Genomic DNA, 21,262 nt, shown 5'->3' on the forward strand with positions numbered 1-21,262 from the left:
CTCTGCTTGATCTCATCACTGTCAGTTCCTTTCCTCCCAGTCTCTTTTACACCCAGCCACTCCGAGCAAACTTTCGCCCCATCAGTCTATGAATGGCAACTTTATCCTTCCAGTTGCTCAGATCAGAAATCTTGGAATCATCTTTAACTCCTCTTTTCCTCATACCCTATTTTATCTTTCAGGAAATCCTGTTGGCTTACTTCCAAATCATATCCGGAATTTGTCTCTTCACTCACTGGTCTTCCCACTTCTGCTAAAGTCTAGTCTCAACAAAGTAGGTCCAGTGGCTCTTTGTAGATTAATTCTATCATTTCCTGCTCAAAATGACTCCCCACTTCACTTACAGTCCTTGTAAGACTTTACATAATGGAAACTCCCTTGTTTCATCCCCTGTAACATATACCTTTGCTCACTTGGCTCCAGCCACACCGGCCTCCTTGCGGTTCTTACACACCAACCTCCTGCCCTGATACCACTGCAGTGGCTGTTCCCTCCACACAGAATTTTTTTAAATCTTTACTCCAGGAGGCCTACACTGACCACTCTAAAATGGCAACAAATCTCCCCACAGTCCATTCTCATCTTCTATTTCCCCTGTTTTCTCAATGGCAGTTACTGCCTTTTCACATACAAGTTTGGTGTGTTTGTTTCTCTTCAAGATCATGCTCTCATTTTGTGGGGAAGAGTCGCAATGTCTGCCCCTTAATTTCAAATGGTTGGGCCAAAATTTAAAAAGGGTTGGGATTCAGATCATTAGGATGTTAATTTCAGTGACCTCGAAACATATACTGAAAAAAGGGAAACACTTAAAAAGGGTGTTAAAATACAAAACTCAACCAAGTAAATTTGAAGATCTAATTGGCTTTATTCAATGATTCATGGATCAGGCAGCATCCCACCCAGATAATAGGAAGGCACTTCATAAGTGGTACAAAATGGGAAGCTTCTATAGAAATGACACGGAACAAGGAGGTTAACAATAAAAGAAAAGAAAGGATTGTTTCAGGAAAGGTTACCTCTCTAGTGCTGTTTAGAAATTCCATTCTTGAGACAGGCTGAAACTGCAATGAAGTCTTGGTTTGCAATGAAGTTTGGGGCTAGTGGCTCCACCCTGGGCCTGTTCTTTCTTTCTTTCTTCTTTTTTTTTAAAAACCATGGTTAAGACGGTAAATTTTGTTTTGTGTATTTTACCACAACTTAAAAAAAAAGACAGAAAATATCAGAGCACATAGCTCCTGTAGAGTAATAAACAGTTCAAGAAATTTTTCTTTCAGTTACAGTGTATGAGTATTCAGGTGTAGTTGGTTCAAGGTACAATGCATTTCTTACTATCAGTCCCAATCAAAATTAGAAAAAAAACTGATGCAGAGAAAGTTCTACACACACTCATCATCTGATACATACAACAAAGTCCACAGCAGCATTGTTAGAGGAAAAGCTGGAACCTATCCAAATTTCGAGAGGAGAATAGATAAATGTGGTATATTAAACAATGGAATAGGTGGCACTAGTGGTAAAGAACCCTCCTGCCAACACAGGAGACATAAGAGACTCGGGTTCAATCCTTGGATCAGATCCCCTGGAGAAGGAAATGGCAACCCACTATAGTATTCTTGCCTGAAGAATCCCATGGACAGAGAAGCCTGGTGGGTTACAGTCCATGGGGTTGCAAAGAGCTGGACACGACTGAGGTGACTTAGCACATGAATGAAATAACTACAGGAACCTGCTTTTCTGTGGATGCCAAAAGCAATGGTGAGAGAAGCAAAGTCCTGGAGAAAACGAACCGATTCCATAAATAAAGTTCAAAATCAAACAAAATAAGATATATTTAGTAATACATAAACAGGTGATACAATTACAAAGAAGAATAAAAGAAGGTGAGATAAAATTCAGAAAAGTCATGACTGAAAAATTAAAATCATTAACCTTGCTAAAGGTGTGGGGAAATTCAACGTTTATCAATATTTCCCAAATTAATTGCACTTGAATATAGATAGATGGGAATACCAGACCACCTGACCTGCCTCTTGAGAAACCTATATGCAGGTCAGGAAGCAACAGTTAGAACTGGACATGGAACAACAGACTGGTTCCAAATAGGAAAAGAAGTACGTCAAGGCTGTATATTGTCGCCCTGCTTACTTAACTTATACGCAGAGTACATCATGAGAAACACTGGGCTGGAAGAAGCACAAGGTGGAATCAAGATTGCCGGGAAAAGTATCAATAACCTCAGATATGCAGATGACACCACCCTTATGGCAGAAAGTGAGGAGGAACTAAAAAGCCTCTTGATGAAAGTGAAAGAGGAGAGTGAAAAATTTGACTTAAAGCTCAACATTCAGAAAACTAAGATCACGGCATCCAGTCCCATCACTTCATGGCAGATAGATGGGGAAACAGTGGAAACAGTGTCAGACTTTATTTTTTTGGGCTCCAAAATCACTGCAGATGGTGATTACAGCCAAGAAATTAAAAGACAGTTACTCCTTGGAAGGAAAGTTATGACCAACCTAGATAGCATATTAAAAAGCAGAGACATTACTTTGCCAACAAAGGTCTGTCTAGTCAAGGCTATGGTTTTTCCAGTGATCATGTTGTATGCATGTGAGAGTTGGACTGTGAAGAAAGCTGAGTGCCGAAGAATTGATGCTTTTGAACTGTGGTGTTGGAGAAGACTCTTGAGAGTCCCTTGGACTGCAAGGAGATCCAACCAGTCCATCCTAAAGGAGATCAGTCCTGGGTGTTCATTGGAAGGACTGATGTTGAAGCTGAAACTCCAATACTTTGGCCACCTGATGCAAAGAGTTGACTCATTGGAAAAGACCCTGATGCTGGGAGGGATTGGGGGTAGGAGAAGAAGGGGATGACAGAGGATGAGATGGCTGGATGGCATCACTGACTCTATGGACATGAATGAGTTTGAGTAATCTCTGGGAGTTGGTGATGGACAGGGAGGCCTGGAGTGCTGCAATTCATGGAGTCACAAAGAGTCGGACACGACTGAGCGACTGAACTGAACTGAACTGATAGATAGCCTCAGTTTTTATTTCCTGATCTTATCGTCCCCCCACCCCACCCCCAGCTTCTAGAGTAGAGGTTGTTGTTGTTCTGTCGCTAAGCCGTGTCGGACTCTTTGCGACCCCAAAGACTGAAGCAAGCCAGGCTTCCCTTTCCTTCACTATCTCCTGAACTTTGCTCAAACTGATGGCAATTGAGTCCATGATGCTAGAGTAAAAGTTGGCACCTACTTATTTATGCATTTTTTTAAAAAGGTCTGAACAATCTGATAAAACGTGGTTATCGTGTTAAGTCAGTCACCTGAGACACTTTGCAACCCCAAGGACTGTAGTCCAGTCAGGCTCTTCTGTCCATGGAATTCTCCAGGCAAGAATACTGGAGAGGGCTGCCATGCCCTCCTTTCATCATCTTAGTCAAAGTTCGAACAGTAATTTCAGGGGACTGCCCGTCCCACCCCCTACCCCATCTCATAGGCTCGAAAGGCTTTAGGCTCCGGTTCTAGAGGCCCGGAGGCAGTTTTCTCCTCTCTGCGCTGAGGAGGCTTGAGTGGGAGGAAGGTAAAACGTCTGGATTAAGGTAAAAGTGCATCCAGGCACTCGGGTGTGGAGGCCACAGTGAGAGTTGCCCTAAACGGAAGGAGGCGAGCGGCGCCTGGCCCAGCCAAGGCGGTAGATGAAGCACTCCGCCGCTCTCTTTACCGTAGAGTCAAATAAAACTCACTAGCACCGGTTCCCGTGTGACATCAACACCTATCTGAACTCCTGATTGGAGGAGCTCCCTGGCTCAATTCTCGCGATGATGCTTCCTCCACGTTAATTACTTCGCTCCCGAGCCCTGACCCGGTAGTCGACTACAGACCACGCTGTGAGCTACCGAGACACCGTAGAACTAGACCAGCTTCCGGGACTCATCCTGACTGCAGCGACTCTTCTCAGACGCTCACGGGCACGAGGTTTGGCTTCCAGGCGTCTTCTTTGCCAGAGCCGCGGTAGTGCGCGACTCTCCACCGCTCGGCCACTTTACTAGGGCTGCCAGGGGATGCACATCAATTCCCGTTCTTTGGTTACGCGAGAATTTGCCGGTTTGGAAACTGATTTCCGGAAGCTTAGGTCTCCATGGAGATAGCACTTTAACCCCTCCCCCCACTTGTCATTCCCTAGACTCCACGTGGTTGGGAAGATGTCCACATAATGTTTGTGGGAGTCAGCCAGAAAGGTGTAGGTTTCACTGGAGCAGTAATCATAAGGGAAGCAGCCAGTGGGCGCAGGAGGAGTATAATTTACTGAGCACCTTCTGGCTACTTAAGGAGTGCCTTAAGGTGGGCACGAGATTTTCCACTGTTGGGAGGATAAACGTTTGGGCATCCACTGAGCACGCATAAACACCAAACCTCTTTGTGCAGCCTTGAGGGTTCCAAGATAAAATTCTGCGGCAAATTTGCTCACCATTCATCACAGAATCGTCTCCCCATTTGTTTATTTCTATCCCTTCTAAGTTGTCCAATGGACAACATTGCGTTTCTAGCAGTGTCCATTTTTATTATCATTTTCTGTTAAGTGGGTTTTCCTATTTCACTGCTGTATTAATTTCTTACTTTGCAGAGGGACCATAGGTTCCTCAGTGTCAGGACTAGCTTGTCACTTGGATATAGAATTTACTTAAGATGACAAGTAGTCCACTTTTCTGCTGTTAAAAGTACACATACTTTTTAGAACATCACTGATAAATGTTTGTTAACTCATTAGTTTATTCATCAAAACTTTTTTAAAGACTTGATATATGCCAGGTACTGTTTTGGGAATTGATGATTAAAACTGAATACAACAGATTAAACGCATCGACAAGGTAAAAATTTGAAAAGCGACATGATTGAATCAAGGGGACTAGCACTAGGGATCACTTCCTAGGTAAGTCACCAATATACACAGTTCAGGTAGTAGTAAGTGCTATAAAGAAAATAAAGCAATAGAAATGACTTATATGTGAGTAGAAGTGGTGAAATTTTAAATCGAGTGTCCATGAAAGTCTTCTTAGAGGAGGTAATGTTTGGGAAGAGACCTGAATGGTGAGGAGTTGGCCTTGCAAAGATTTGGTGGAATAAGCCTAACAGTAGAGATATCAGGACGTGCAAAGTCCCCTAGATGGTGAAGAGAAGATTGATTTGAAATGAACTGCAGAGGAAGGAAGGGCCAGGTTATTTAGGGCCTCAAAGGCCAAAGTCTCAAATTTGTATTTTATTCTAAGTATAAATGAAAGCCCTTAGAAATTTTTAAGCAAGGGAGTAGTTAAATTTGAAAAAAGTTGCTTTGATGACTGTGAAAAGAATGGACTCTTCAGAGGCAGAATGGAAGTTTGGAGACCAGTTGGGAGTTTATTGCAGTGATCCAGGTTAAAAGGGTTCATTGAATTTCTGTTCGGATATTCTCAGTGTTGGAAAGTTCTCTGAAAGGCAGCTCATTTTATAATTGAACCATAGATTTTTTTCCTTTGTATTAAGCTGTAATTGGCCTCCCTGAAGCTTGCACTGACATCACCTAATTCTATAGCCATCTAACAGAAGACATCTGGGACTTCCCTGTTGTCCATTGGTTAGGACTCAGCGCTTTCACTGCTGTGGCCCTGGGTTCAATCTCTGGTCCAGGGAACTGAGATCCTGAAAGCTGTGCAGCAATGTGACCAAAAAAAAAAAAAAAAAACCTCGGAAAACTACGGAATAAAATCTGTTCCTCTTTCTCCCAATCAGTCCTCCAACAGCAGCTCTTTTAAGGCACCCATCCTGTCCTCTTTTCTCTAGGCCAAACACCTTTGGTTTACTGAACTGTTTTCTGAAGGGTGGTGCTCTCCAGGCCCTTCAGAAGTCTGGCTGTTCCTTGGAAAGTGAAAGTGAAAGTGGCTCAGTTGTGTCTGACTCTTTGCGACCCCATGAAATGATACAGTCCATGGAATTCTCCAGGCCAGAGTACTGGAGTGGGTAGCCTTTCCCTTCTCCAGGGGATCTTCCCAACCCAGGGATCGAACCGAGGTCTCCTGCATTGCAGGCAGGTTCATTACCAGCTGAGCCACAAGGGAGACCCAAGAATACTGGAGTAGGTAGCCTATCCCTTCTAACTAACTATCCCGACCCCTAACTGGGGTCTCCTGCATTGCAGGCAGATTCTTTACCAACTGAGCTATCAGGGAAGCTTGGAAGCTCCATCATTTGCTACGGCTCCTTAAAATATGGCTACTAGCACAGCACCTAATGCTCCCTACATTCCCTGACCTGTGAAGATGACTATCCGTTGGTCTAGCTGATTTTTAATGTGGTTTTTAAGTCATGTTGTGCTATTGGATTGTGGCTCACAAACCACATGTTGAGTTGTTTTAAATCACATTTTATCTCTCTTACCTCCCCATCCTGTATTTCTGGGTATTATAAATCCTGTACTGCATTGCTCTTATCCAAAAGCAGCATTTTACATTTCTTTCTATTTCATCTTGGTAAGTTTATTCCAGTTGATTAGTCACTTTTTAAACCCTGATTCCATCATCCAACACATGCTCCTAGCTCTGTGTCTTTTCTTAATTCACTGTATTGTGTCCTCTAATGTCTACATGATAAACACCACTAAAGGTCCTCAAGAAGAGAGCCCCATGTGGCGTTTCCCTAGTGACTTGTCTTCAGACCACATGGTACTCTGAGTGTGTATCCTTTGTGTATCTTTGTTCACCCTATTGTGAATCCTGTTAGCTGAAACAAACTCTGTTTATTAGCTAAAAGCAAACTCACAGGGATAGTACATGAAAGTTTCCTTTATCAAATATTTTTCAGAAATCAAGATACAGCTTGTTAGGATACCTCCTGATCTGTCAGTCCAAGAAGTCATGGAGATTAGGTAGGCCTAGTATATTTTTGAAAAGCCGTTCTGGTTTCTTTGTTTAAAATGAAGGTTTGCTGTATTTAAATCCAAAGACTGGGTAGGTAAAAGTAACCTTAGACAGTAATAAACTCTTCTTGAGTCTAAAAAAAGTTTTTCAAGGCAGCAATCCTTAGGCCAGTAGTTTTAGCCTGTGGCAACTTTGCTCCCCAGGGGACATTTGGCAACGACTGGAGACCTTTTTCAGTTGCCCCAACTTAGAGGAAGACGGATACTACTGGCATCTATCTAGTGGGCAGAGGCCATGTCCTACAGTGCTTGGCATGATACCCTGTAGCAAAGGATTACCTGGCGCCAAATGTCAACAGCATGGAGTTCTTCAGTGCATTAGACAAGTCTCTTTAAAAAAATACTTATTTTTATTTATTTATTTGTTTGTTTGTTTAGCTGTGCTGATCTTAGTTGTGGCATGCAGGATCTTTCTTCTTCATTGCAGATCCGCACTCTTAGTTGTGGCGTGTGGGATCTAGTTCCCTGACCAAGTGTGGAACCCAGGCCCCTGCATTGGGAGCATGGAGTCTTAGCCACTGGACCACCAGGGAGGTCCTTCAGCAGTGTCTTAAAACTCTTCTTTCTTGTAGTGACTACTGTTAATTCTATTTAAAATGGGTGTAAAGAAGAAGAGAGAAACACAGGTTACTTCATTGACCGTTTGTCATCAGGACCTTGAAACTTTGAAAGGTAAGTGATTTCTGACTTAATTTGTTTATCTCTTTTCTAGGTTGCAAATGGTTTATTTATCTCTGGGACTCCATATCACAGAATGTTCAAACTCTTGGAGTTTAATTTTTCCATGTTCTTTACATTCAGTTTTGGATATAAAATGGTATTCTTAAACATCTGTCTTCAGTCTAAGTTCTCTTGGGTTTTATTTGTTTATAAATATTTAAATTTTATAGAACACGTAACAAAGATAAACTCTTATCTATATATTGTGAAGTCACTGAAGAAATTTTTGCTTTGTTTTGTTTTGTATAGCCTTGGCTGATGTGGAAGGGCAAAATCTAGCTTCTTTGCTGTTGCATTGTGTACAACTCACTGATGGAGTGTCGCAGATCTGTCATGTTAAACAGGTAAGGCTGATCTGGTGTTCATGGGTGCATCTTGGAGGTTATCATGCTATTATGGACTTCTAAAATGAACTGAGCCACCAAGGAAGTCCTAAAATTAACTGATAATTTTTGACTCCTAATTATGTTTTTAAATTTGGAGTATTATATATGCTCCACACTGTTTGTTAGTTTCTACTGTACAGCAGAATTAATCATCCTTATATATATGTGTGTTGCTGTTTAGTTGCTAAGTCCTGTGGACTCTTTTGTACCCCATACACTGTAACCTGCCAGGCTTTTCTGTCCATGGGATTTCCCAGGCAACAATACTGGATTTAGTTGCTATTGCTTTCTCCAGGCTCCTAATTATTTAATACTGAGGTATCATTAAAGAATAGGAATTTTTTTTCTATTCATTTTATGATTTTTTTTATTCAAAGTGGCAATGTAAGCCATATTGAGGCTTTACCACTGTTGGAGTTGTATATAGGTAGGATAATGAGATAATAGTGCATACCTTTTTGGTGGAGATAAATTAAAAAAATATTTCTATCGATCTGGATCTTCAAAACTTTTTAGCAGATGCATTAAAAAGTTAACGTAAAATGTAAAAATTGTCCTTACCATTGTTTTGATATTAGGATTTATCACTTGAACTTGCATAGTATTTTTTGGAAAGCAGTTGAATGTGTCATTGGTTTTCAGTAATGCTACAGAATTCCTGTACCTTAAGCCATTAAGTCAGTAATTTTCAGTGAAGGTGGATCTAGAGGGTAGAGTGAGTGTTGGGGGCATGGTTTAAAAAAGTTAATAAATATTGAAATAGGTGTTTAAAACAGTGTAGTGTGGAAAATATTACACATTAAAATTGAGACTTAAAGTATTTGAATCCATGTTACTTTGCTATACTTGATATTAGAAAAAAATTACTGTAACTTTGAATTTTTTGGTTTATAGATTGTGCCCTTACTGGAGAAGGCAAATAAAAATGGCACATGTGATCCCACTATTCGAAGTTGTTTGGATATTTTAGCGGGCATTTATCTTTCTTTGAATCTAAAAAATCCCTTGAAGAAAGTCTTGGCAAGGTAAGAAAGAAAAGAAAGCAAAGTTAGGCATTGTAAATGTTCAGTTTGACCGAAAGTAACTAGTATTTAAGGTTCCCTCTTTGGTAAAACTGAAATGAAATATATCACTTAGCAATTTCATTCTTACAGTTTTGTCTTTGTTTTGTGTTATTTGTTTATTCATTTATCATAATTCTTAAAAAATGTAAAAGGTTTCTTAGGCCACAGACCTTAAAAAAATAGGCTGTAGACTATAGTTTGCAGACTCCTGGTTTAATATATTTACATGTAATGTAATTATTGGTTGAATTTAAACCTGTCACCTACAGTTTTTTTCCTCTCTGTTCTGTCTGTTTTTGTTTAAACATTTTTAATTACGTAGGTAATATAGAAATATATGCTTAGTGTAAAAACTTAAAGCTGTATAGAAGTACACAAAATAAAAAGTGAGCTTTCCATTGCACTATTTCTGGCCTCTCTTTTTTCTTAGTAAAGGTTATCACTTAACATTTTGGTGTTTCTTTCTAGATCTTGTCTTTGGATTTAGTGTATGCATGCTTTTACATAAATGGGGTTATACTCTGGGTGTTTCTTTGTAGGTTATTCTTCACTAAAGAATATCTTAGAGATATTTTCATGTCAGTGTAGTCTTTACGTTTTTTTTTAGTTGTAGTTAAAAATCCCCCACATAACATAAAATTTACCATCCTAACCATTTTTGAGTGTACGGTTCAGTAGTGTTAAGTGTATTCACATCATTATGCTGTGGATCTCTAGCATTTTTTCATCTTCTAAAACTGAAACTGTACTCACTAAACAAGAACTCCTGTTTCCTTCTCCCCCTAGTCCCTGGCAACCACCATTATTCTTTCTGTTTCTATGGTTTTGATTACTTTAGTACCTTGTATAAGTGGAGTATTTGTACTTAGCTTTCTGTGACTGACTTGATGTCCTCAATATTCACCTGTGTTGTAACACATGACAGCATTCCTTCCTTTTAAGGCTGATTAATTGTTCTGTTTATATAGCACATTGTCCATCCATTCACCTGCTGATAGAGATTTGGGTTGCTTCTTCCTCTTGACTGTTGTGAGTAGTGCTGCTTTTTGGACGTAGGTGTGCAAATATCTCTTAGAGATCCTGCTTTCAGTTCTTTTGGATATATATGCAGAAATGGGATTGCTGAATATGGTAACTCTATTTTTAATTTACCAAGGAACTTGGAGCAATTTTCCATATGGCTGCACTATTTTCCATTTCCATCAAAAGTCCTCATTCTTTCTAACAGCTATCAGTTCAGTTCAGTCACTCAGCTGTGTCCGACTCTTTGAGGCCCCATGAACCTACAGCACGCAGGCCTCCCTGTCCATCACCAACTCCCAGAGTCCACCCAAACCCATGTCCATCGAGTCGATGATGCCATCCAACCATCTCATCCTCTGTCATCCCCTTCTTCTCCTACCCTCAATCTTTCCCGGCATCAGGGTCTTTTCCAATGAGTCAGCTCTTTGCATCAGGTGGCCAAAGTACTGCAATTTCAGCTTCAACATCAGTCCTTCCAATGAACACCCAGGACCGATCTTCTTTAGGATGGACTGGTTGGATCTCCTTGCAGTCCAAGGGACCTCAAGAGTCTTCTCCAACACCACAGTTCAAAAGCACCAATTCTTCGGCACTCAGCTTTCTTTATAGTCCAACTCTCACATCCATACATGACCACTGGAAAAACCATAGCCTTGACTAGACGTACCTTTGGCAAAGTAATGTCTCTGCTTTTTAATATGCTATCTAGGTTGGTCATAACTTTCCTTCCAAGGAGTAAGCGTCTTTTAATTTCATGGCTGCAGTCACCATCTGCAGTGATTTTGGAGCCCAAAAAAATAAAGTCTGACACTGTTTCCACTGTTTCCCCATCTATTTCCCATGAAGTGATGGGACCAGATGCCATGATCTTAGTTTTCTGAATGTTGAGCTTTAAGCCAACTTTTTCACTCTCCTCTTTCACTTTCATCAAGAGGCTCTTTAGTTCCTCTTCACTTTCTGCCATAAGGGTGGTGTCATTTGCACATCTGAGGTTATTGATATTTCTCCCAGCAATCTTGATTCCAGCTTCTGCTTTCTCCTGCCCAGCATTTCTCATGATGTACTCTGCATATAAGTTAAGTAAGCAGGGTGACAATATACAGCCTTGACATACTCCTTTTCCTATTTGGAACCAGTCTGTTCCATGTCCAGTTCTAACTGTTGCTTCCTGACCTGCATACAGGTCTCTCAAGAGGCAGGTCAGGTGGTCTGGTATGCCCATCTCTTTCAGAATTTTCCACAGTTTATTGAAATGCACGGGCTTTGGCATAGTCAATAAAGCAGAAATAGATGTTTCTCTGGAATGCTCTTGCTTTTTTGATGATCCAGCAGATGTTGGCAATTTGATCTCTGGTTCCTCTGCCTTTTCTAAAAGCAGCTTGAATATCTGGAAGTTCACGGTTCACAATTGCTGAAGCCTGGCTTGGAGAATTTTGAGCATTACTTTACTAGCATGTGAGATGAGTGCAGTTGTGCGGTAGTTTGAGCATTCTTTGGCATTGCCTTTCTTTGGGATTGGAATGAAAACAGACCTTTTCCTGTCCTGTGGCCATTGCTGAGTTTTCCAAATTTGCTGGCATATTGAGTGCAGCGCTTTCACAACATCATCTTTCAGGATTTGAAATAGCTCAACTGGAATTCCATCACATCCACTAGCTTTGTTCGTAGTGATGCTTCCTAAGGCCCACTTGACTTTACATTCCAGGATGTCTGGCTCTAGGTGAGTGATCACGCCATTGTGATTATCTGGGTCATGAAGATCTTTTTTACATAGTTCTGTGTATTCTTGCCACCTGTTCTTAATATCTTCTGCTTCTGTTAGGTCCATACCATTTCTGTCCTTTATTTTGCCCATCTTTGCATGAAATGTTCCCTTGGTAGCTCTAATTTTCTTGAAGAGATCTCTAATCTTTCCCATTCTATTGTTTTCCTCTATTTCTTTGCATTGATCACTGAGGAAGGCTTTCTTATCTCTCCTTGTTATTTTTTGGAACTCTGCATTCAAATGGATATATCTTTCCTTTTCTCCTTTGCTTTTCACTTCCCGTCTTTTCACAGCTATTTGTAAGGCCTCCTCAGACAGCCAGTTTGCTTTTTTGCATTTCTTTTTCTTGGGGATGGTCTTGATTTCTGTCTCCTGTACAATGTCATGAACCTCCGTCCATAGTTTATCAGCACTCTGTCTATCTGATCTAGTCCCTTAAATCTATTTCTCACTTCCAGTGTATAGTCATAAGGGATTTGATTTAGGTCATACCTGAATTGTCTAGTGGTTTTAACCACTTTCGTCAATTTCAGTCTGAATTTGGCAATAAGGAGTTCATGATCTGAGCCACAGTTAGCTCCCGGTCTTGTTTTTGCTGACTATATTAGAGCTTCTCCATCTTTGGCTGCAAAGAATATAATCAGTCTGATTTCGGTGTCGACCATCTGGTGATGTCCATGTGTAGAGTCTTCTCTTATGTTGTTGGAAGAGGGTGTTTGCTAACAGCTATAGATACTCCATAATATGGATGCACTGAAATTCATATGTGCCATATTACATATTATTTAATCTCTTCTCCATTGGTAGATTGCTTTCAAGTTTTCATTATTCCAGCCATGCTACAGTGATATTCTTAATTGTGTATGTAATTTAATATGTGTATTTCTCTGCAGTGAATTCCTTGAAGTGAAATTTCTTGACCAGACTTATGCCTATCAAAATTTTTGATAGGTATTGCTAAATTGTACTCAATATTCCTATTTTTCAATATTTTTTCCTTCCAGAAAAACTTTAGAATTGTTGAGTCAATATTTTAAAAAATGTTAATTTAGATTAACTGTGGTAAAATTGGCATTATATTTAATTTATCCATTCAGTAGATTTTTACTGATTATCCACTGTGTGTCAAGTATTCTTCTAGGCATTGGGGACACAGTGAATGAAACAGTCCGGAATGGAGATTATTTCTAAGAGGAAGACAGGAGATAGAAAATTAAGTAAGATATATAGGAATTAGAGGGATTGAGTGCTATGGATAAAGAAAGAAAGCAGAGAAGTAGGAAAGGGAGTACCAAGGATGGGGGAGGGCTACAGTTTAAAATACAGTAGTCTTTTCAGCTGTCTTTGTTTAGTGTCATTGATAGGGTGATCTTTGAGATTGACCTGAAAGGGATGAGGAAATGATTAATGGGAAATAATCTTTGGGATATTTGAGAGGAGAGAATTCCAGGTGGAGGAAACAACAAGTACACAGACTTTGGCATGTTGTTGGAATGGAGGAAGGCTGTGTAGCTAGAGCTAAGTGAACAAGGGTCAAGATGAACCAGAGAGATAATGGGGGGGCCATATTGTGTAAAGTCTCATAAGTCATTGTAAGCACTTTGGCTACTGCATTGAGTGAGAAGGACATTGTAGGATGGTTTTAGGCAGAGCAATAAATGGTGTTTTAGTAATATCAGTCTGGCTGCTCTGTTGAGGTTAGTCCTTGGAAAGGGAGCGAAGCAGGTTGAAAACAGGAAGACCAGAGGAGAGATGATAGACCAAGGAGTTTCAGTGATAGTGGTGTGAAGTTATTTTCTGACTGTATTTTGAAGGTATAGTTCAATATTTCTTCATTTGTAATATTCTCTTCCCTCCCAACATTTCCTTGAACATACTCTAAGGTCGTCAAATTTTTAATATTTGGTTCTTTTTCTAGCTCACTAAATGGCCTGCCTGAATTTTTTCTAAATGAGGCTACACGAAGTTTTACTTCTCGTCTTCAGGAAGAATTGAATACGAGTACTGATCTCTACTCTTACAGAAAAGTTATTGACAATATATCTTCCTGTATGGAGAACTTCGACTTGGGTAAGCTAGCTTTTTTCTAGTACTTCTTCTGGCTAACATCTGTCATTCCATCAGTGTTTTGAATGGTGTTAATTTTAGTTCTGAAACTCCTTACCAGTGTTAATTTTCTCCCCACAGGTAGATCAAGTGTTAATAATCTTCTTGAAAATGGTAAGTTCTATTTTATTTTATTCTGAGAGGTGACTGCTTGTATAAGTCATTTTGAACTGATTCTTTTAAGTTTCTTGGCAGTAGATGGAGTACTCCAGATGATGAAGGTATATTACGCTCCTTCCTTTTAAATTTCTACTTTTATGATATCATTTTAGGTAGCAATGATTTTAGTATTTTCTTGTGCTGAAGTCAGAGTTCACAGTTTTAAATTCTGATTTTTTCTTATGTCCTTTTTGTTTCAGTACTTCATTTTCTGCAGAAGAGTTTAATTGAAATCTCAGAAGAAAATAGGCAAGTGTTACATGTCTTCATGCTTGTGCATGTGCATATGGACATTTGCAGTTGTATATTATCTTTTTTTTTTTTTAATGTATATTATCTTTGTACGGGCTTCCCTGGTGGCTGAGTGGTAAAGAATCTGCTTGCAATGTGGGAGCTGCAGGAGGCGCGTGTTCTATACCTGGGTCGGGAAACCCCCCTGGAGGAGGGCATGGCAACCCACTCCAATAATCTTGCCTGGAGAATTCCATGGACAGAAGAGCCTGGTGGGCTACAGTCCATATGGTCACAAAGAGTCAGACATGACTGATGCGACTTAGCATGCACACACGCCTTGTCTTTGTAAAAAGAAATTTTTAAGAATTTTTCTTTCCATCTTTCTCCATTAATATTAGATGTAATTATTTAAATTTATTTTTTGAGATTTGATATTTAATTTGAAAAAATCAAATAAGTTGTGAGAATAAATGAGAAAGGGAAGAGTTCTTTTCTTCACCTGAGTGTTTCTTTTTCATAGCATCCTGTTATTATTTCATGGATGACATATGCTCTGTTATCTCTCTGAGGATATTAATAGTAGAGTTTTCTTTTTTTAAAGTTTTCGTATCTTTACATAGGTCTCTGTTTCTTTCAAGCTGCTTTTTTGTTTGTGGCTTTTGGTCACTATGTTTGTTGCCAGAAGCTTTCCTTGGACGTCTGGTAATCCTTGTCCGAGTGCTCATTTAAGACTGGGGCACTGAGACTTGATTTGAACGTCTGTACGTATGGATGGGGGCTTCCCTGGTGGCGTAGACAGTAAAGAAACCACCTGCAGTGCGGGAGACCTGGGTTTGATCCCTGGGTTGGGAAAATCCCCTGGAGGAGGGCATGGCAACCCACTCCAGTATTCTTTCTTGGAGAATCCCCATGGACAGAGGAGCCTGGTGGGCTGCAATCCACAGGGTTACAAAGAGTTGGAGATGACTGAACGACTAAGCACACACACACATATGGATGGGGTTGATTATAGGCTTTATTGAAGTCTGGTCTAGCTGGACTGTTTCTTTGGGGAACCCTTGATGTCAGTATCTTTAGGTCTTTTTGCATGGGTAGTGGATTTGTCAAGGAAGAACCTTTCAAACCGTTGACTTAATATTCTGGTTGCTGGGTGAGGGAATAAAGCTGAGATCTTGGCGTTTAGCATTTATTGTGCAGATATTTTCCTAATTCTCCTGCTTGCAATATGGTATCGTTGCTTTAACTTTGTGTGTTCTCTTCCTGTCCAGTCACTTGCTGTTTTACCTTCCTTAGAGGTAAAACCAAGGAATGTTTGCTAGCTGGGCGGTATGGTCCAGAGTTGGCATTCTTCTTCAACAGACTTGTAACCACTCTTCCTGTTTTCATCCCTACATTTTCCTTCATGTCAAGGAGCACCTGGTGGCAACAATTTTGTGTCCTTTAGGGGCTGCAAATCAGGTTGCTCTGGGTGTGTTCTCTGACTTAGGATTCAGAATCATTCTTGATTCTGTTAAGTCAGTTATCACTCATCCATCTGCTACTAAAGTTTTAGTATTGTCTTGTTTTCTGTTTGTTGCCCTTGTGTATTTATGTCTTTTAATGTTTTAAATCCCTTGGCTGTGGTTTAGGGAGGCTCTGAGGGGAGAGTAAAAGTAACACCTGTGTGCCATCTTTAACCCAAGATCTCTTTTGCCTTACTAGGAAGGAGCTCCTTCTCGTCCCCTTTTAGGCTTCTCTTTCTCTGCTCATCTCTTCAGTGTGAGTTCTGTCCTTTCCATTCTGTTTGTTTTGACTGCTTTGTATTGTCCACTTCTTTGGTGTCAGCTACATCCTATACTTAGAATGCCTAGATTTATGACTCCAAGTTAGATCTCTTCTCTGAGTGGTAGACTCCTATAGTGGTTGTCTTCTGGACATCTCAACTTGGATATTTTACAGGTGCCTCAGATTCGATGTATCCAAAAGAAAATTCACTGTCTTTTTATCTCTTCCCCAAACCCCTGGTAGCCTCTATTCTACTTTCTGTCTCTTTGAATTCTGGATACCTCAAATAAATGGAATACAGTATTTGTCTTTTTTTGTCTGACTTATTTATATTGTTTTAAAGGTTAATCTCTGTTGTAGCTTGTTTCAGAATTTCACTCCTTTTTATGGTGAAGTCATATTCCATTGTATGCATAGACCACATTTTGTTTATGCATTTACTTGTTGATAAACATTTGGGTTGTTTCTGCCTTTTGACTAATGTGAATAATGCTGCTGTAAACATTGATGTATAAATAACAGTTTGAGTCTGTACTTTCAGTTCTCTTGGCGTATACTTAGAAGTAGAATTGCTGGATCATATAAATATTCTCTGTGTAACTGTTTGAAGAACCCCCAAACCGTTTTCCCTGATTTTTCTTTTAAAACACTCTTGCATTCTGCTATGTTGAGAATAGGCTGTGGGTAGCAGGCATAGAAGCTGGGAGACTAGTTTGGAGACCCTGGCAGTAACAGTGAGGGGGAGATGAGAGTGGCTGGAAGTCGCAGTGGAGGTGGTCTGATAATGGATGTATTTTGAAGGTAGAACCACAGGATTTTCTTACAGATAGGATGAGTGGGAAAGGAGTCAAGGATAATTGCTTTTTCTGTAGGATAGAGATTCTAGCAGGTGGAGCGAGTGTGGAGTTGCAGATAAGTTCATGTAGCTTGAAATGTGTGTCAGACATCCAGGTGAAGATATTAAATAGAAAGCTGTACATACAAGTCTGGAATTAGGAAGAGAGGTCTGGGCTGGAAATGAAAATTGGGGAATTGTCAGCATATAGATTGTAATTTAAAGCTTATGAGCTAAATGAGCTCAGCATCAAGGGAGTGAATTAGATGGACAGAAGAGGTAAGGACTGAGTTGTGGCGAAATCTAATGTAAGGACATCAGGGAGAAGAGGCTGAACTAGCCATGTTGTCTCAGAAGCATGAAAAAAGTGAAATAAGAGAAAACATGAGAGCATTTTGGAAGTCAGTTCAAGGAAATTGTAAAGTTAGGGAGTATTCAGATTTAAAAATTGTGTCATTTATTCTTGATTTGTTATTTTTACTCTTAAAAAGAAGAAATGAAGTTCATCATTAGCTGAGAAAAAGGGAAAATTTTGAGCTAAAAGAGTGTCAAAAGTTTGCAATAAATGTTTACATAATTGAATATTTGTGGGAATGGAAAAAAGAGGCATAGATGTTGATTATAATCTAAAATTGATTTTGGCTGTTTGATGAGGAATTATTTTGGTGAAAAAGAGGTAACATTTTGACTTTTCTTTTGTCCTAATGTCTTTTTTGTTGTTGTAGAAAATTGGCTGGAAATCATATTGTTCAAACGCAGCTGATGAATGACTTGTTGGTGAGCATTAGAGTTTCCGTGATGTTAGTACAGAAAGTACAGGGCTCCCAGAGACTTCATTTGACGAATTCTCCTACCTGGCAAAGTATGTGCGGACTGCTGAGCATGTTTGCCAACTTCTTAAGTGATGGTAAGTGTAAAACGTACAAGTAATGATTATAATTGAGTGTTCATCAGTTTTCACTTCTAATGGTATATGAGATATTCAATACTTAGCTGTGATAATAGAACTTCCTTTCCCTCAGCCCCTCAAAGTGGGGAAAGAGCCTGGATGATAAGGTTTTAATGCTTTTTGTCTTTCAAAGATACCAGTTCAGCTTATCAGGATAACACTGAATGACTTTTCTAAATGTGTGTGTGTATGTATGTGCATGTGTGTATTGTATACAAAGCAGAAAATGTAACAACCTTAGTGTTGAAAAGGCACAGACTTTAAAAAGTGAAAGAAAATTCTTGAGAAATTTCCAAATTTGAAAGTAAGGTCTGGAAAGTTTAGTGTAACCCATACCTTTTTCCTTAGCAGCAGATGCTTCCTTCAAATAATGCCCGTGGTCATTGTGGGGTCATTCTTCCTCCTTATGTCTCATGTTGATTCTGTCCATATGATCTGTACCACTGGGAAACCAAGTGAATTAATGAGAGAAAATGTCCTTTTTTTTTTTTTTTAAAGTATTTCAACCAAGAAGCTGAAATGATAGAATTAAAATATCACCACTCTGTACCCAGAGAAGACAATGGCACCCCACTCCAGTACTCTTGCCTGGAAAATCCCATGGATGGAGGAGCCTGGTAGGCTGCAGTCCATGGGGTTGCTAAGAGTCGGACATGACTGAACGACATCACTTTCACTTTTCACTTTCATGCATTGGAGAAGGAAATGGCAACCCACTCCAGTGTGCTTGCCTGGAGAATCCCAGGGACGGGGAGCCTGGTGGGCTGCTGTCTGTGGGGTTGCACAGAGTCGGACACGACTGAAGCGACTTAGCAGCAGCAGCAGCAGCAGCATTCTGTAACTCCCAGTGACTTGAGATGGGCATTAAGCATCAACGGCTGTTAACATTTCAGAAGGAGACAACCAGATAACACGTGCCTCTTGCTTTGAGGTTTGATTTTACCACTTGTAGTTTTTCCCAAAGGGATTGAACTTGCGATTGATCCGTCTCTCAGTCACCCGCCAGTTTGCAGGAATTACAGAAGCCAGAAGAATGTGTTGAATTGCACTAGGGGTAAACATCCAGATTGTGGGAAACTGTACAGGTTAAAAGGCCAGAGTTCTTCAACAGAAATTATAACAAGAAGAAAAGGTCGAAGGGGGCACCTGTAGATGAAAGGCCATGTCACATTTGTTTAAATGGATGAAACATTTCTGCCTTTCTGCTTTGCTGTCTTCAGTATGTTGGCTTTCATCCACGTGTTTGTTGTTTCATGGTTACTATATGACTGCTCTATCTCCAGACCTCTTGTCTGTATTCAGGGCAGGAAACAGGACCAGTTACATCTTTACCTTTAATCTGAAAGAAAAATATTAGCCAAAAGATTTCTACTTATATTCCATTGGCCTGAATCGTCCTCTGGTACCTTCAGTTTTAAGGAAGATTGAGCAAACAGGTAGCCTGTCTTTGCCTGGGCACATGGATGTCCCAATCCAAGTCAGAGTTGTTAACAACTGTGGGATGAAGGGCAGAATGAATTTTTGGAAGTTCGTTTATAGTAGCTATTCATAATTCTTACTCCATGTTGAATAATCCACTGTATTATTTTGTATACTTTCTTACAAACCCAGAGGCTAATAGATAATGAAAAGTACGCCAGCATTGTTTGGTTACATTGGGTACAGTGCCAGTGAGAGCAGAGTTTGTAATTAGTGCTGATGTAGGCCCTTTACACAAGCCCTGAAATCACTTTCAGAAAAAGTAATGTACATGGGAGTTGAGAGGCACAGGCAGCAGTGGAAGAGGGGGCCAGGAGGTACTGCTGGGGCATGTGCTGGGAGGCAGTAGATGGAGAGGAAGAGAATGGATGTCTGGATTGAGTACTTCTGTGCTGGGCATAAAAGCCTTAATGTTCATTATCTATTTCAACCTTATAACAATTGTGTCAGATAGAGTTATTTTTTCCCCAATTTATGGAAGAGAAAACAGTCCCTGGGAAGTAAAATAACTTAACCTAGGCTTATTCACCTAGTAAGTGGTCAAGCTAGAAATTGCACCCTGTACTCTCTGGCCCCACAGCGTGTACTCTTTGTATTACACCACAGTATCTATCATCATTTAATACGTGCTTTCTGCTTTTTTGCAAATAGATGGTCTCTTACAGACAATTCAGAGTACATCTGGATTAGCTGTTATTCTTTTTATTAAAGCTATGTTTCATCCACCTGAAAAGATTCCTGATTTGGTAAGTGCATGTCCTTTTTAGAATTGTACTTTGTTGATAGTTAAACATGTTTTAAAATATTTATAAAGAAGTGAATTAAAACTTTTTTTTCATAGTCTTTCTGATTACCCTTTTCTCTTATAATGAGTGACAGTCTCGGGACTTCCCTGGTAGTCCAGTGGTTCAGAGTCTACTTTGCAATGCAGGGGACATGGGTTCAATCCCTGATTGGGGAACTAAAGATCCCATGTGCCAAGGAGCAGCCAAGCCCACACACTGCAACTGCTGAGCCTCCATGCCATAACTAGAGAGCCCATGAGCCTCAACACAAGATCCTGCATGATTCAACTAAGACCCGACACAGCCACATAAATAATAAGGAAAATAAGTGACAGTTTCAAAAATTTGGATAAAGCAGAAAGAAGGCAATAATAGTCACATGTAAATCCATCTCATGGAGATAATCATTGTCAACATTTTTGGGTGTATATCCTTGTTTTTTTCTAGTGTTGTTTTCAGTTCCATCTGTCAGTATCATAAAAGATGTTTATAACATTAAAATTAAAAGATGAAGAAGGAAATGGTAACCCACTCCATTATTCTTGCCTGAAAAAGTCCATGGACAGAGGAGCCTGGTGGGCTGCAGTCCATGGGATTATATGACTGAGCACTCATGCATGAGGAGGGTGGAGGGAAATGGGTTGGTAGCAATAAACTGGAGGAACTGGAAAAAAAAAATTATACAGAGATTGATGTATAGGTATTTGGTAATAACTTTTTGGTAAATATGTTATTTTTCTTAAGACTAACCCAGATATTACACTAGAATCAGTTAGTTGTTCAGTGAATTTGATTATATGGAAAGAATAAGTTCATAATTTGGGCCATAATTCTTGGATTTAGTACTAGCAGTATTTTTTTCTTATGGAGGAAACTTATTTTAGTTCTTTACTAAGAGCAACTTTACTTTATGCAAAATAGATGTGTACTGTTTTATGAGCTCACACAAAGTAGGAAAAAGTTTAAAAATTCTAATTTCTCAAACCAGCTCTAAAAAAAGCATTAGTAAGTACGCTCATCCACCTGCAGGTGGCAATGTGTTG

At 39.8% G+C, this 21,262-nt stretch overlaps 1 protein-coding gene across 3 annotated transcripts in view; it reads left to right on the top strand.

The window, feature by feature from the left end:
• The first annotated feature begins 3,757 nt into the window (after positions 1 to 3,757).
• The window catches only part of THADA (THADA armadillo repeat containing), a 327,677-nt gene continuing 310,172 nt past the window's right edge, over positions 3,758 to 21,262 (top strand). Inside the window, exons 1-10 of one of the 3 annotated variants that reach the window (XM_061155510.1) lie at positions 3,759 to 3,976; positions 6,836 to 6,899; positions 7,523 to 7,622; positions 7,920 to 8,014; positions 8,951 to 9,081; positions 13,827 to 13,978; positions 14,096 to 14,128; positions 14,374 to 14,422; positions 17,732 to 17,913; positions 20,086 to 20,180. In XM_061155510.1, coding sequence (XP_061011493.1) covers positions 7,547 to 7,622; positions 7,920 to 8,014; positions 8,951 to 9,081; positions 13,827 to 13,978; positions 14,096 to 14,128; positions 14,374 to 14,422; positions 17,732 to 17,913; positions 20,086 to 20,180 — 813 coding nt within the window. In that variant the 5' untranslated portion in view covers positions 3,759 to 3,976; positions 6,836 to 6,899; positions 7,523 to 7,546. Of the gene's footprint in view, positions 3,977 to 6,835; positions 6,900 to 7,522; positions 7,623 to 7,919; positions 8,015 to 8,950; positions 9,082 to 13,826; positions 13,979 to 14,095; positions 14,129 to 14,373; positions 14,423 to 17,731; positions 17,914 to 20,085; positions 20,181 to 21,262 lie in introns of all 3 variants that reach the window. The other 2 variants (XM_061155511.1, XM_061155509.1) reach the window with 2 other exon arrangements.

Source organism: Dama dama, chromosome 11 (genome assembly GCF_033118175.1).
Source record: "Dama dama isolate Ldn47 chromosome 11, ASM3311817v1, whole genome shotgun sequence".
Classification (NCBI taxonomy): domain Eukaryota; kingdom Metazoa; phylum Chordata; class Mammalia; order Artiodactyla; family Cervidae; genus Dama; species Dama dama.